General features: G+C 36.0%; 1 protein-coding gene across 50 annotated transcripts in view; it reads left to right on the forward strand.

Moving 5' to 3' along the window:
• TRDN (triadin) overlaps window positions 1–14664 on the forward strand; it is a 415022-nt gene that overhangs the window by 106437 nt on the left and 293921 nt on the right. For all 50 annotated transcript variants that reach the window (XM_070376309.1, XM_070376300.1, XM_070376303.1 and 47 more), the window contains exon 5: window positions 10972–11031. In XM_070376309.1, coding sequence (XP_070232410.1) covers window positions 10972–11031 — 60 coding nt within the window. The remainder of the gene's footprint in view (window positions 1–10971; window positions 11032–14664) is intronic.

Raw genomic sequence — 14664 nt, forward strand, 5'->3', positions numbered from 1 at the left:
CCTAAGGCCCACTTGACTTCACACTCCAGGATGTCTGGCTCTAGGTGAATGAACACACTATCGTGGTTACCCAGGTATTAAGACCTTTTTTGTATAGCTGTGTATTCTTGCCACTTCTTCTTAATATCTTCTGCTTCTGTTAAGCCCTTACCAATTCTGTTCTTTATTGTGCCCATCCTTACATGAAATAGTCCCTTGATATCTCCAGTTTTCATGAAGAGAACTCTAGTCTTTCCCATTCTATTGTTTTGCTCAATTTCTTTGCATTTTTCATTTAAGAAGGGCTTCTTATGTCTCCTTGCTACTCTCTGCAACTCTGAATTCAGTTGAGGGTATCTTTCCCTTGCCTTTTGCTTCTCTTCTTTCCTATTTGTAAAGCCTCTTCAGATAACCACTTTGCTTTGTTGAATTTCTTTTTCTTGGAGATGGCTTTGGTCACCACCTCCTGTACAGTGTTACCGACCTTGTTCCTAGTTCTTCACTTTCACTGCATAATCATAAGGGGTTTGATTTAGGTCATACCTGAATGGCCTAGGGATTTTCCCTACTTTTTTTCAATTTAAGCCTGAATTTTGCAATAAGAACCTCATGATCTGAGCCACAGTCAGCTTCAGGTTTTGTTTTTACTGACTATATACAGCTTCTCCATCTTCGGCTGCAAATAATATAATCAATCTGATTTAGGTATTGACCATTTGGTGATGTCCATGTATAGAGTCATCTCTTGTGTTGTTGGAGCAGGGTGTTTGCTATGACCAGCATATTCTCTTGACAAAACTGTGAGCCTTTGCCCTGATTCATTTTGTACTCCAAGGCCAAACTTGTCTGTTACTCCAGGTATCTCTTGACTTCCTAGTTTTGCATTCCAGTCTCCTGAGATGAAAAAGACATCTTGTTTGGTGTTACTTCTAGGTGGTCTTGTAGGTCTTCATGTGTGCCTACATGCTATGTCATTTCAGTCATGTCCAACTCTGCAACCCTATGGACTGTAGTGTGCCAGGCTCCTCTGTCCATGGGATTCTCCAGGCAAGAATGCTGGAGTGAGTTGCCATTCCCTTCTCCAGGGGATCTTCCTAACCCAGGGACCAAACCTGAGTCTCCTGCAGCTCCTGCATTGCAGGCAGATTCTTTCTTTACCACTGTGCCACTGGGGAAGCCCCTGTAGGTCTTAATAAAAGCTCAATTTCAGCTTCTTTGGCATCAATGATTGCAGCATAGACTTGGATTACTGTGATGTTGAGTGGTTTGCCTTGGAAACGAAGTGAGGTCATTCTATCTTTTTTCAGATTGCACCCAAGTACTGCATTTTGGATTATGAGGGCTTCTCCATTTCTTCTAAGGGATTCTCGCCCACAATAGTATATATAATGGTCATCTGAATTAAATTCACCCATTCCTGTCCATTTTCACTCTTAAGATGTCAGTGTTCAATCTTGCCATCTCCTCCTTGACCACATCTAATTTACCTTGATTCACGAACCTAACATTCCAGGTTCCTATGCAATATTATTCTTTACAGCATCAGACCACTTTCACCACCAGATACATCCACAGCTGAGCATCGTTTCTGCTCGGCCCAACTGCTTCATTCTTTCTGGAGCTATTAGTAATTGCCCTCCGCTCTTCCCCAGTAGCATATTGGACACATTCTTACTTGGGAGTGCTCATCTTCTGATATCGTGTATTTTTGTCTTTTTATAATGTTCATGGGGTTCTCTAGGCAAGAATACTACAGTGGGTTGCCATTTCCTGCTCTGCTGCTGCTGCTGCTAAGTTGCTTCAGTTTTGTCCGACTCTGTGCGTCCTGCTCTAGTCGACCATATTTTGTCAGAACTCACCACTATGACCTGTCCATCTTGGCTGGCCCTGTATGGCATGGCTCATAGCTTCACTGAGTTATACAAGCTCTTTCATCATGACAAGGCTGTGATCCATGAAGGTGTTCTCATTTTATGAGTGGGGAAAATAAAATTTGCAGAGAAAAATAGGGAAAATACAAATCAGAGAGGAAAAATGAATTAACCAGAAATTACTGGGTTTTTGTGGAAAAGGAAATGGCAACTGACTCCAGTGTTCTGGAGAATTCCATGGACAGAGAAGCCTGGCAAGCTACAGTCCATGGGGTCACAAAGAGTCAGACATGACTGAGCAACACACACACACACACACACACACACTGGGCTTATGGAAAAAATGAGATTGGACACACACACACACACATATATATGTATATATATATGTTTTGCCGTTTTTATAGGGGTCAATACTATGCAGTGCTAAGATTATTAGTTTTCTTGAAAAAGTTTTGCTTATTTTAGAAAATTTTGCCAAGTAATCAAACATTCAAACATATTAAAATATGGTTATATATGTTATATATATATGTGTATATATGTATGTATGGGCTTCAATAACCCTGAAGAAAACTGTCCTCAATATTTGCCTATCACAATACCTGGAATGTTTCCCTACTTATTCAAAAACACTAGATGCGTTAAGGAGGAGAAAGTATTCTTTTTCACCCTTTATTAATGGTTAGTAGTGTACTTTCCTCAAAATTTTTGTTTATCAGTGCACTATAAAATTATGAGAATCATTAAAATACAAATAGCTGTACATCATTTGGTATAATCATATAAAATACTGAGAATTCAGCAAAATATTCTCCTTTAGCATTCCTTAACTAACCACTAAAGAGATAACTAAATTTGTTCAGTTATTTATTTGAACTTTTGTGTCCTAATAACAATTGGCAAAATCTGACAAGTGTAGATTCTATGTTCAAGTGAATAAATAATTTGAATTTTTAATATTAAAATAAAAATTATAAAAAGATATTTTATACTGTCTAGCACTTGTGAGATATATTGAGAAAACATCTTGACAAAAGGCATTATTTAAAATCCACAACCCTCAGAACAATTTAATAAACTGGGTTGTCATCGAAAAGAATTAGGATGGTTGCCTTGGTGACAGAGATTATCCTTTAAATTTCTTGAGTCTGTCATTTTAAAATCTTGAAGAGATAATATTTTTAATTTATTAACAGTATGTCATATAGAGAAAAAAATTGTGTGCTTTAAACTATCCATGTAAGACTTAAACAAATTTATAAACTGCTCAACAATAAACTGTGTTATGATTTAAGTAGATAATAACAATTTATAATAAGTAAAATACAGAAAGTCTTTACTGCAGTAAACTCATTCTTTGGACTTATTTAGGACAATCTATTTTTACTAATTCTGGTCCCATTGGTTGCTGCTGCTGTTGACCTTACTATTTGTTTTTTGTACATTTGGCCTCTCTTCCTAAGTTAAATGTGAGAGTTAAGCTCAGAGAGTCTTGGGAAAATTGGTTAGTCTGTATTTAACACTGCACCCTGGGAGATGTAGAGCTTAGATAAATACATTTTGATAGAATTAAACAGCCTGAAGATGAAGAAAGATAACCAAACCAATGAAACAAATTATCATTTCTCATTGGGAGTTTTAAAGATTTTGGCTATTATGTGCTGCTTATTCCTGATGAGAACCAGAAAATTCACCATTATACATAGAAGTTCCACTTTGGGCCACCAGGAAGATCACTAAAATTTATATCTGTCCTCTCAGGTATCCAACAGAAATATATACAACAAATGCCAACATGTCACTATTCTACATATAAAATACTATAAATATGTAAGCAGTGTTATTACACAAAAGAATGCAGATTATCACTTAAATGCCATAATCACAAATAGGGAAAACTGAAATGAAATATTCCTTAACATGGAGACCAAAAGAAATAGAAATTTTTACCCCCTTCAAGTTAGATGGGATAGCATATCCCACTTTAAAACCTGTTTCAACTTTTTTTTTTCTGTTAAAATGAAGATGATTTTAATTGTTAATATTTTATTATAGGTATAATTGTCAATTATATATGTCAGTTCATAGTTGATATCCTGCATGTAAGCATCTATGGATAACTTAAGGCAAAGTGTTAAAAACGCTCAGTGCCTTTAATTTGATTATTATTTAGCTTTTCAGTGTTCCAGGAAAACAATATTAAAAAACCCTAACTTATTGACACCCATGTTGATGACTGTGGGGAAGAATGCTTTAAAAATATATTGGTAATATGCCTTTAATTTTCTTCCATATCTTTTTATGGCTTGATGATGTATTTTTATTTCATATTAGTGTTGAATGATATTCCATGTCTGGAGGTACAACAGTATATTTCTTCACTTACCTGCTGAAATATACCTCAGTTGCTTCCAAGTTTTGACAATTATAAATAAAGTTCCTGTAAACAAATAAGAAAAAAACCCTACCTTTTGTACAAGTGTTGCAATTTACAATATCTTTCATATACATTTTAAAATTTCCACCAATAGTAAAATCCTGCAACTTTCTCCAGCATTTCTAATAGGAAGTAAAAATGTTGAGAAATACAACGTTTTACTGTCTCAAAATTTTCAACCACACGCATTTTAGTGTTTAAGTCATTTGGGCATTCTGTCATAAATAACAGGTGAAATACTATCTACCACAACTTTCTTTGTTGTGTAGGAGTTGGTTGTTTATAATTTTGCTCAAATATTTATTTTTTAACTTAATATGTATTTATCAGGTAGTTAGTATGTGCCAATTATTATTGAAAATTTACTGTGAAACAAAATAGACATAGTTTTTGCCCTCAGAAAATTTAGAATTTAGTAAGGGAGATGATAATAATAATAATAATAGCCAATATTTACATAATGTTTATCAGATACCAGGTGCTGCTCTAAATCCTTTAACATTTTAACTTATGTTATTCCTCATGTAAATCTATGTGGTTGTGATGGTTTAGTCACTAAGTCATGTCCAACTCTTTTGTGACCCCATGGACTATATAGCTTGCCAGGCTTCTCTGTCGTTGGGATTTCCCAAATAAAAATACTGGAGTGGGTTGCCATTTCCCTCTCCAAGGGGTCTTCCCTACCTAGAAACTGAATCCAGGACTCACACATTGCAGGTGGTCTCCTGCATTGCAGGCAGATTCCTTACTGAGCCATTAGGGAAGCCTAAATCTATGTGGGAGGTACTATTGTAAACCTCATTTTCCAGATGAGGACATAAAGTTCGCACAGCTAGTAGGTATGAGAATTATATTTGAATGGAGTAGATTGACTCAAGCATTAATTATCTTCCAACACTAAATTGCATTTTAATACATGCCAGCAATGATAATGTTTTTGTGTAGATCTTTTAATAGTCTATGTGTCCAGAGTTTTCTAACAAAATGCATTTTAATTATGCCAGAATTTTATTGATTTATATCATCTTTAGTATGACAGTTATTCAAATAATCGTTTAATCCAGAAATAATGAATACTCTAAATAATACTAATGTTTATTTTTTTTTCAGCAACATAATAAGTTATTACATCTCCTTCTCTTGTTTCTGAGCACTTTACAAGTCTGATGCTGAGACTAATACTTCTTCAGAGACGTTGAACTGTAATCCAATTACTTATTTGGCATTCGACTTTAGAAAAACACCCTGACCTAGGAGGGTATATTTTTTATTATCTCCATTGAATTATAAAGCATGAAAGCCAGAGTTTAAATTCTCTGGATTCCTTTAATAAGAAAAATGTCTAAATGCCTTAAAGCCTAGGAAAGTGAGATGAATAATAATAAGAATCTGAAAGAAGACTTATACTTTTTTCTCCACTTCTCATATTTACACATACTTCCCTACAGATAATGAGAAATGTGACTGAGAAACAGGACTAGCGAAAGGAGTTGGAATACACTTCCCATTTCTGTGGAAGTAACTTGCCCTTCTCTTAAGTACCCCTTGTATCATTACAAACACGGTAAGCACTAGTGGAGAACTGATTCGTATCAGTTAAGGTTATTGATAATTCAGTAAAACGAAGGGTTTCCTTTCATTACTTTCTGACACACTGAGATAACTGTCACTCTTTCCCATTTGTTTTTCCCTTCTCCAATTCTCAAAATTTTAAATTGAACTCTGTACCTTTGAGGACCTATGGATAGTCTGACACCTGGGATTGAAATTCTTTGACTTCCTGCTTTTTAAGACACAAACCAATCTCTCAGGTTTACTGTTACCAAATGGTTTATCATTCCAACTAGAATCTGATCCTGAGACTTATCACATTCTCAGAGACACTGGACTGTAACCTAAGGTAAAGAACATACATTTGGAGGTAAATAATGACTGCTTTGACCTTTTTCTTTGTCCCTTGTGTCCAGAATTGGTTCAGGTTTAGTGAACTATTTTTAAGGAGTGTCAAAGTTAAATGAAACTTTATGCTGCTATGCATTACTGCTGTGTCATGTAAGTAGAGGCATTTCCCCTGTCTATAGACATTATTGAATAACTAGAAGCTAGTATTAATATACAAAATTTTATTTTTCTTTGAGTTTTGCTGAAAGCCATAGGGTAATAAATTTCTACTTTACTGACTTGAATCTTTAAATTTAATTTTCCATTCTCACACGAATGGCCCTTAGCTGGCAAGAGCAGTTGAGAGTAAGAAATTAGGCATTATCTGTTTATGAGAAAAAAGATCTTTCTGAAGTCTAAATTGGTAGCATGCTGTTACTCAGTTGGGCAGGAGCCTGAATGGTCATCATTTCCTGGCTGAAGTGTAAGGAGATAGAACTGGCAGGCACACTGCGTAGAGGCTGCATTGGCTTCTTTGGACATTTGATAGCCGTGGACAGTGACAATAGTGATGTAATACAATCCCCAAAGAAAATGTAATGTTGCAATAGAACATGCAGAGACATTTAATTTATCCTCAAGTTTGAAAAGTAGGGGCAGAAAAATTTTGCTTTTTCTCTTCTAGGTTTTTTGCTGGTCTAATAATTAAATTGATATAAGACAGACTAAGAGGAGAAAAATAAAGTTCGTACATATGGAAGCCTCATTAAAAATAAGAAACCCGAAGGGCAGCCAAGTATTTAAGACTTATATAATTAGCATCCTGAGCTAAGGAAAGGGAGAGTGGTCTGAGGACACAAAGGGAAGGAAGGCCATTCAGAAGAAGGGACAATAGATGTTTGGAAAATAAAGATTGTTCTGTTATACAGATAAGTTTCTTGTATCTCTGGTTATAGCTTTCTCTTTGGTACAGGCCATCTTTCCATGTATATTTAGGCACTTGAAGGGAAGGTAAAGAGCTTTTTCTGAATCTACTGGGCTTTGATTGCCTTATGCCAAAGAGATGTGTTTCACGGTAGCAAAATCAGTTCCAATTCAGAATCATCAGAAATAAGTTTCTTTTGTCATCTACAAGCAAATAAATGTATGTGTGTATGCCTTTACAAAATTGGTTGTGCCTGTCTGCACTTATGTGTACAGAAATACTAAGTCTTCAAGAGATCATCAAATAAAAAAAATTGTTGATGATGTTTTTGCAAAACACTATCTATGTAAGTCATTATATTTCACTGTTAGCCGTAGAGACTTGTATGTGCACACACTGTGTGTGTGTGTGTGTGAGTTTTAATCTGGGACTCCCACTTTCAAAAAATCTGAATGTATCTTTCCAGATCAGTGGAGCTGTCTTAGTTTATTGAAAGCTGAAGTTCAGAATCAGAAATAGAAAAAGTTAGGAATTTGTCCTTGAGACTGTAATGAGCAGGACCCTCAGGGGCTCCCTGGACTGAAAGCCTCTCTGTATCACCCATTTCTTGTTTGTAGGGGATAAAAGAGGCCTTAGTCTCTGAGGCCTTCTCTGAGTTCCAAATTGCAGACTCAAGCAGTTACTAACTAAGAAAGTGAGGAGATGCAGAAAAGTAGTCAATCTAGAAAAGTAATGATAGCTTCAACAATAGTTCAGTCACAGAAGATGCAACATTTTATATAAATTTTTAATTTAGAATGTTTCATCCCATTTCTGTATTCAAATAGAATATAGAAATTAATCCCCTTTGGGAATAAGAAATTATTTCTTAAGGATGATTCCCTTGGTGCTTGCAAAGACCACTCTAAATCTTTGACCACTCTGAATCATTTTACTTAATCAGACTGAATTATACAAGGCACCAGTCTTCTCCATTGCTTCTGGTAGTTTAAATAGGAGGGAGGAAGGAGAATGGTATGGGCAAGGGAGCATTTTCAGTTTGGTTTTATGATTCATTTATAGAAGATTCAACCCTGTAGATGACCTAAAAAGGTAATTTGCCTGCCCCAGGACCAGACCAGTACTGTCCAAAACTAATATAGTGTGAGCCACATGTATATTTAAATTTTTTTTGAGTAACCACATTATAAAATTATAAAAAGAAAAATAAAATAAGAACTTCCCTGGTAGCTGTAAAGAATCTGCCTGCAATGCAGGAGACCTTGGTTCGATTCCTGGGTCTGGAAGATCCCCTGAAGAAGGGAATGGCTACTCACCCCACTGTTCTTGCCTGGAGAATGCCAAGGACAGAGGAGCCTGGTGGGCTGCAGTTTATGGGATTATGAAGAGTCTGACATGACTGAGCACAGCACAAAAAGAAAAATATGGAATTAATTTGAATAATATTTCTTATTTAATCTTTAGTATCAGTCAGATCTCAACCAAAGAAGTAAAACCAGTAGGAAATTATGCAGGTATATTTATCTATTAAGACATTTGTTGCAAGGAATTGGCCTATGTGATTGTGCAGACTGGCTGAGCAAATCAGAAGGCACAGGACAGGCAGTTAGAAAGTAAAAATCATGAGCAAGCTTGAGCCCATGTACATGCACCAAAGCGTTGTACACCCAAAGACTTTATTCTTTCTCCCAGGGAACCTCAAACCTGTTTCTAAGACCTTTCAATAGAATCAGACAAGCCCGCCCAGATGATCCAGAATTATGTTATTTAAAAATCAATAAACTAGGAATTTTAATTATATCTGCAAAATACCTTCATAGAAACTTCTACATTGGGCTTCCCTGATAGCTCAGTTGGTAAAGAATCTGCCTCTAATGCAGGAGACCCCAGTTTGATTCCTGGATCAGGAAGATCTGCTAGTGAAAGGATAGGCTACCCACTCCAGTATTCTTGGGCTTCCCTTGTGTCTCAGCTGGTAAGGAATCTGCTCACAATGCAGGAGACCTGGGTTGGGAAAAACCCCTGGAGAAGGGAAAGGTTTACCCACTCCAGTATTCTTTCCTGGAGAATTCCATGGACTGTGTAGTGCATGGGGTCGCAAAGAGTCTGACACAACTGAGTGACTTTCACTTTCAACCTCTAGATTAGTGTTCATCTGGATGATTCGAGATCATAGCCTAGCCAAGTTGACACACAAATAAAACCACCACAATATGTCCAAAATAATATCATTCCAATATGTAAGTAATATAAAAATTATGATATATTTTATTCTTTTTAGCATTAAGTCTTCATAAACCGCTTTGTACTTACATTTATAGCACATTTCAATTCAGATTAATCACATATCATATCCTTAACATGTACACATGTCTAGTGGCCACTGCATTGGGCAATATGGGTGACAAAGAGTGATTGCTCTAAAGATATAAATTGTCAATAAAGGTCACTTGACAATATCTAATGACATTCTTTGTAGTCATGACTAGGGATGGCGTAGCATCTAGAATCATTTAATAGGGTGCTGTGCTGCTCAGTACTCTACAGTGCACACAATAGCCCTACCCACCTCCAAATAATGATTTTTCCCAATCCAAAAATCAATAATGCTAGGATGAGAAACCATGCTTTGGAGTAAGATCTGGAGGCATAAAGTAGAGATTAATAATAATAATAATGAGAGAAGCTGGAAGGTAAATGTTTCCTATGCTCTTTGGAAATCGTTCCATGCACCTTGAAGGCTTTTTCTGTTGTTTTTTTTTTTTTTTCCAGAAATGTAGTTGGAAATCTTAACTCTTCTGTATCTCCATTGCCATTTTCAGTCATGAAGGGGATAAGGGTAGAAGAGTGGCTTTATAAATAGTATAACTGATTAATGGGGAAAATGAGGGGAGGAGATCTTCACAATGTGATTATTTCTTTAACTGGTGAGTGAAAGAAACTGTCTTTTCTGAAGATTTTAGTATTTTCCTCTAGTTGATCTTGATTTTAGACATCCAGAAAAATCATAAAAATGCAAATTCAAACATACAAATGGAAAATTTAGAATAAGTACAGTAATTAGCACCATCTCAGACCATCTGTAGAATAAAGTTATGATAAATAAATAAGTAAAACTCATTAGCATTTTTATAAGAAACACCATGGTATTTAAGACTAAGTCTCTTTTCAGAGGTAGTAATCATATTTGTAAACTCTAATCTCAAATTTACTTCTGTCCAAATTAACTGCAAATTCAGAATTAACTATATTTTCTAAGCCTTGGCAATGTATATATACTGAACTAGCAGCAAATCAAATATATGTCTTAAAACCTGATATTTAGAAAAAATGTAATAGCTAACTAATTCTATGAAATGTGTCTATCTGCTTGCAGTAATTATTGGTTAAATGCAATGCCAAATTTTGATTCTAAACCTGGCTTAGAATCAATACTTCTGAGATATATTTATTAGATAGTTACAGTTCATTTCACAAATTCTTAATTTAATATGTAAAAACTAAATCTTTCTAAATCTAAATGACATTTTTACTAAGGAGCCTTAATTTGTATTGAGAGTAATTGAAATAAAACATAATTATAATTTGTGATCAGATTTAGCACTGAAAACAGTGGCAACATTTATTGATGTAAGTTTTAAGCTTTTTCAATAACTCTAATTTTTAGATAACTTCAAGTTTTTCCTTATATCAATAAATGAGGGATTTATGTGGCAATATGTTTCAATGATTCTTTCCTTTTAGATACCTATAAATTTGTTGGATAAAATAATTTGGACTTCATGGTAATATTATGACATTTAGATCATAGTTATGATTTATATTTTGTACATTTTCAAAAAGAGTTTTTAAAAGCAAATCATAATTTTTCCTAGAAATACACAAAGAAAAGACTGAAAAACTGGAGAAACCTGAAAAGAAAATACAAACTAAAGGTAAGTGTTGAATTTTATGTTTAATCTTGTTTTTATTCAGGGTATATATTTTGTACATTTACATGAGAGAATGGAAAATTTTTATGTTTTGTGCTGTTTTGTCTTAATTTTTGATAGTGTTTAAGTAAGTTTACTTCTAGGGAAACTCTGTATAAATATATAATGCTTAATTATTGGATCAGAATAACTTCAAAATGGGTGACAGTCTTTCAGTTATTTGCAGTCAGCTTTTGTTTATTAAGCTAGTACCACAAACATATATTTTGACCTATTAGCAAGCAATTTTCTGTCTTTAATCAGTTAATATAATAAATCAGAGCTCGGTTCTTTTTAACTTGAATTTTTTTATGCCATGCAATACCTTCAAAATAGTCAGCATAGAAAAAAAAGTTTTGTCCTATCTCACTGATGACTGCTGTGGTCTCAGAGCTTGCTTAAACAGTCTCAAGGAGTAGAGGCACAATGACAGCGTGATAATTAATGTCCTTTTCAGCTCAACTGAATCTCGTAACTGAAATCTTGCATTTGAAGCGTACGAATAATGGCCAGCATTGTCTTGTTCATCTTGCAAGCATCATTTTTCTAGGAGTGACCCATGTAGTCCTAAAACTTAAAAAAAATGAAAAACACTTATAGGAAGCAAAAACATTCAAAAGAACATGTTTCTTAAGATGCCCCAGTTTCCCCAGTGGTCAGTCTCATGTGATAGTGGGTGAGCCAGAGCAAAAATAAAAACCTTACTATTACTGAATTTGTGTGATGCAGACTGAAAATGAAAGAGTTTTCCTGGATAAAAATCGAATGTTGTCTAATATTTATTATGTCAAAAACTGACTAGTACAAAATGATCTGTACAAATATCAAAGTTTCAAGTAGTAATTTCATACAAGTTCTAATTAAGCTGAAATTATACCAGTATGTGATTCCACACTAAAATACCATGTTTTCTTTTTTAATATACTTCATGTACTTTCTTTTTGTGAAGAGTTCAAATCATTCTGCAAATATTATGTCTTTAATCCTAATGTTTGAATTAGTTCCAGATTGGTCAGCTAATCTTTATACAACCAGGGACAATGAAGGTTACTCAGTTGAAACCTATTTATATTTGGACTTAGAGAACTAACGTCTTCTTTCTACTCCCTTTCCCTTTTGGTTCTTAATTCCTTTAGTCAGGGAAATTGGACACAGCTCTTGGCTGTGGATTGACTAAGCTAGCCATCACTGAACTGGTTATGTGTTTCTATCGGCTGGAGGTTAAACAGAAACTCAACTGGTTCCACATGATTTGGGTGTCTGCTGTTTCATCTTGCAGACTGTACTACTAATCTAATAGCAGTGCTGCTGGAGTGGATGTGGTGATACAGATGGTACCATTTGCATTTTGGACCTGGCTCTATTAGAATCCTGCTGTTAAAGACTTTGAGCAGCGGGCTGTAGAGTGGGTTTATTAAACAAGTGAGTTTTGCATAATTAAAACAGTGAATCTGGCTGAAGTTTAAAATAAACTTCTGAAAGGCTGGGCTAGAGATTAGTACCTGAATATATTTCCTGAATAGATGAAATATATTTTGGGAAAATGAACATTTCTCAAGAAAGAGAAAATGGAGCTTCAGTTGTTCAACAGTGAAATAGGCTTCAGAGATACTTTTTCTACAATTTTTTTTTTTCGTGCAAGTATGAACAAAAAATTTCATTTTACTGCTTAGTTTCCTCATCCAGGTAGAACAGGGTAAAACGTGCTTTCTATTCCCAAGTATTTCAGTGAAAATAAATGTGGTTTTATAACTGCTCATTTGTCTAGATAAATATTTTCTCTATGCCACATTGCATATCAGTTATGGTTATATATGATAGATAGTTAGGAATTTGTTATCAAAGCACTTGAATTCTTATATGGAATGGTAGAGTATATCCGAGGTAATAGTAGCCTGCAATGATTACAGACAAGCCAGCAAATATCTGAGTCTAAAGAGATATGTTATGCAGAAGCTGGTGTATTAACTTCTGTTGCACAAAATGTCTTCACTCCTCTGTATTCTTTGTCCTAAAAATTAATATCACCATTCACCCATGTTATTCAAGCTAAAAAGTTAGGAGTCATTTTGACCTAAAGTGGTATGCACCCCTGACTGGACCTTAGAATCATCTGGATAGGTTTTAAAGTATATATATCCAGGCCTTCCCTGGTGGCTCAGTGGTAAAGAATCTACCTGGGAATGAGGGTGACATGGGTATGACCCCTGTTCTAGGAGGATCCTACATGATGTGGAGCAACCAAGCCTCTGTGCCACAACTACTAAGCCTGTGCTCTAGAGCCTGGGAACTACTGAGCCCATGTGCCACAGCTACTGAAGCCCACGTGTCCCAGAGCCCACGCCCAGCAAAAAGAGAAACCACCACAATGTGAAGCCCATACACTGAAACTCGAAAGCAGCCCCCACTCACCTCAACTAGAGAAAAATCTGTTCATCATTGAAGACCCAGCACAGCCAAAAATAAAATAGAAAGAAGAGGTTGTAATTTTCTTTTAAGCCAAATATATAATATATATATATATATATATATATATATCCATATGCAGATTCCATCCTGGTTCCTTTAACGTTTGGGAGGTAAGGCTGGAATTCAAGTCAACCTCTTCAAATGAGAGGTCATGGTTAGAATATAGTCAAATTCCTGGCCTAGAGTTCAAGTATATCCCACAGAAGTTCTCTTTGACCAGCCAGTATGTTAAAATAACTTACACCTGGATGTCATTAGGTAGAACCTGCACCCTCTGTTTATCAGTCTCCTCCATTCTCCCTTGTCACTACTGGAGTAGACATTTATCTATCTGCTTTATCTCTGAGGACCTTTGAGTTGCAATCCCTGACTTGTTGGTGTCTTTCAACACCAAAGCCCAATCCTGCTTAGCCCCTTGTTGTCCTCCCTTTTCACTCTAGTTTAGTCCATTCTCACCTCTCCTCTCCCATTATTATCCCTTCTACAATCATCTACCAATTAGGTTGTGACAGTCACTTCTTAAGTAACTTCTGCCTTAACCTCTCAGGCCTCCCCTGCATTAGCCCACCAGGCTCCTCTGTCCACGGGATTTTCTAGGCAAGAATACTGGAGTGGGTTGCCATCTCCTTCTCCAGGGGATCTTCCCAACCCAGGGGTCGAACCCAGGTCTCCCACATTGCAAGCTGATTCTTTACTGTCTGAGCCACTATGGAAGCCCCCATTAACCTCTCAAATCCATATGAATCATACTCATGGGCTTAAATCTATCTGTTGTCATCACAGTGCTATATACAGAGATAAAAGCCACACTGTCTGTCCTGAGATAAAAGGCCCTCATCATATGATCACTAATAGATAGCCCTACACATTTCCAGCTTTGTCCACTTTACTGCTTACCATCCTTACTCTGCAACCTCCTCATTAGTCCCTTCCATTCCCAACTCTCTCCTTGCTTCGCACCAGCACTGCAGTCCAGACCCCACCAACACCCCCAACCCCATGCCACAGACTGAACTGTCGGGCAGTCCCTAAGCCAGCCCTGCTGCTATCTCGTAATTCTGTGCTTTTATATGCCTGTCCTCTTGACCATCAGCCACAGGGCAGGCTTCTGCTCATTTCTTTGATTCT

The sequence above is a fragment of the Bos mutus genome, chromosome 9, assembly GCF_027580195.1.
Source record: "Bos mutus isolate GX-2022 chromosome 9, NWIPB_WYAK_1.1, whole genome shotgun sequence".
NCBI lineage: Eukaryota > Metazoa > Chordata > Mammalia > Artiodactyla > Bovidae > Bos > Bos mutus.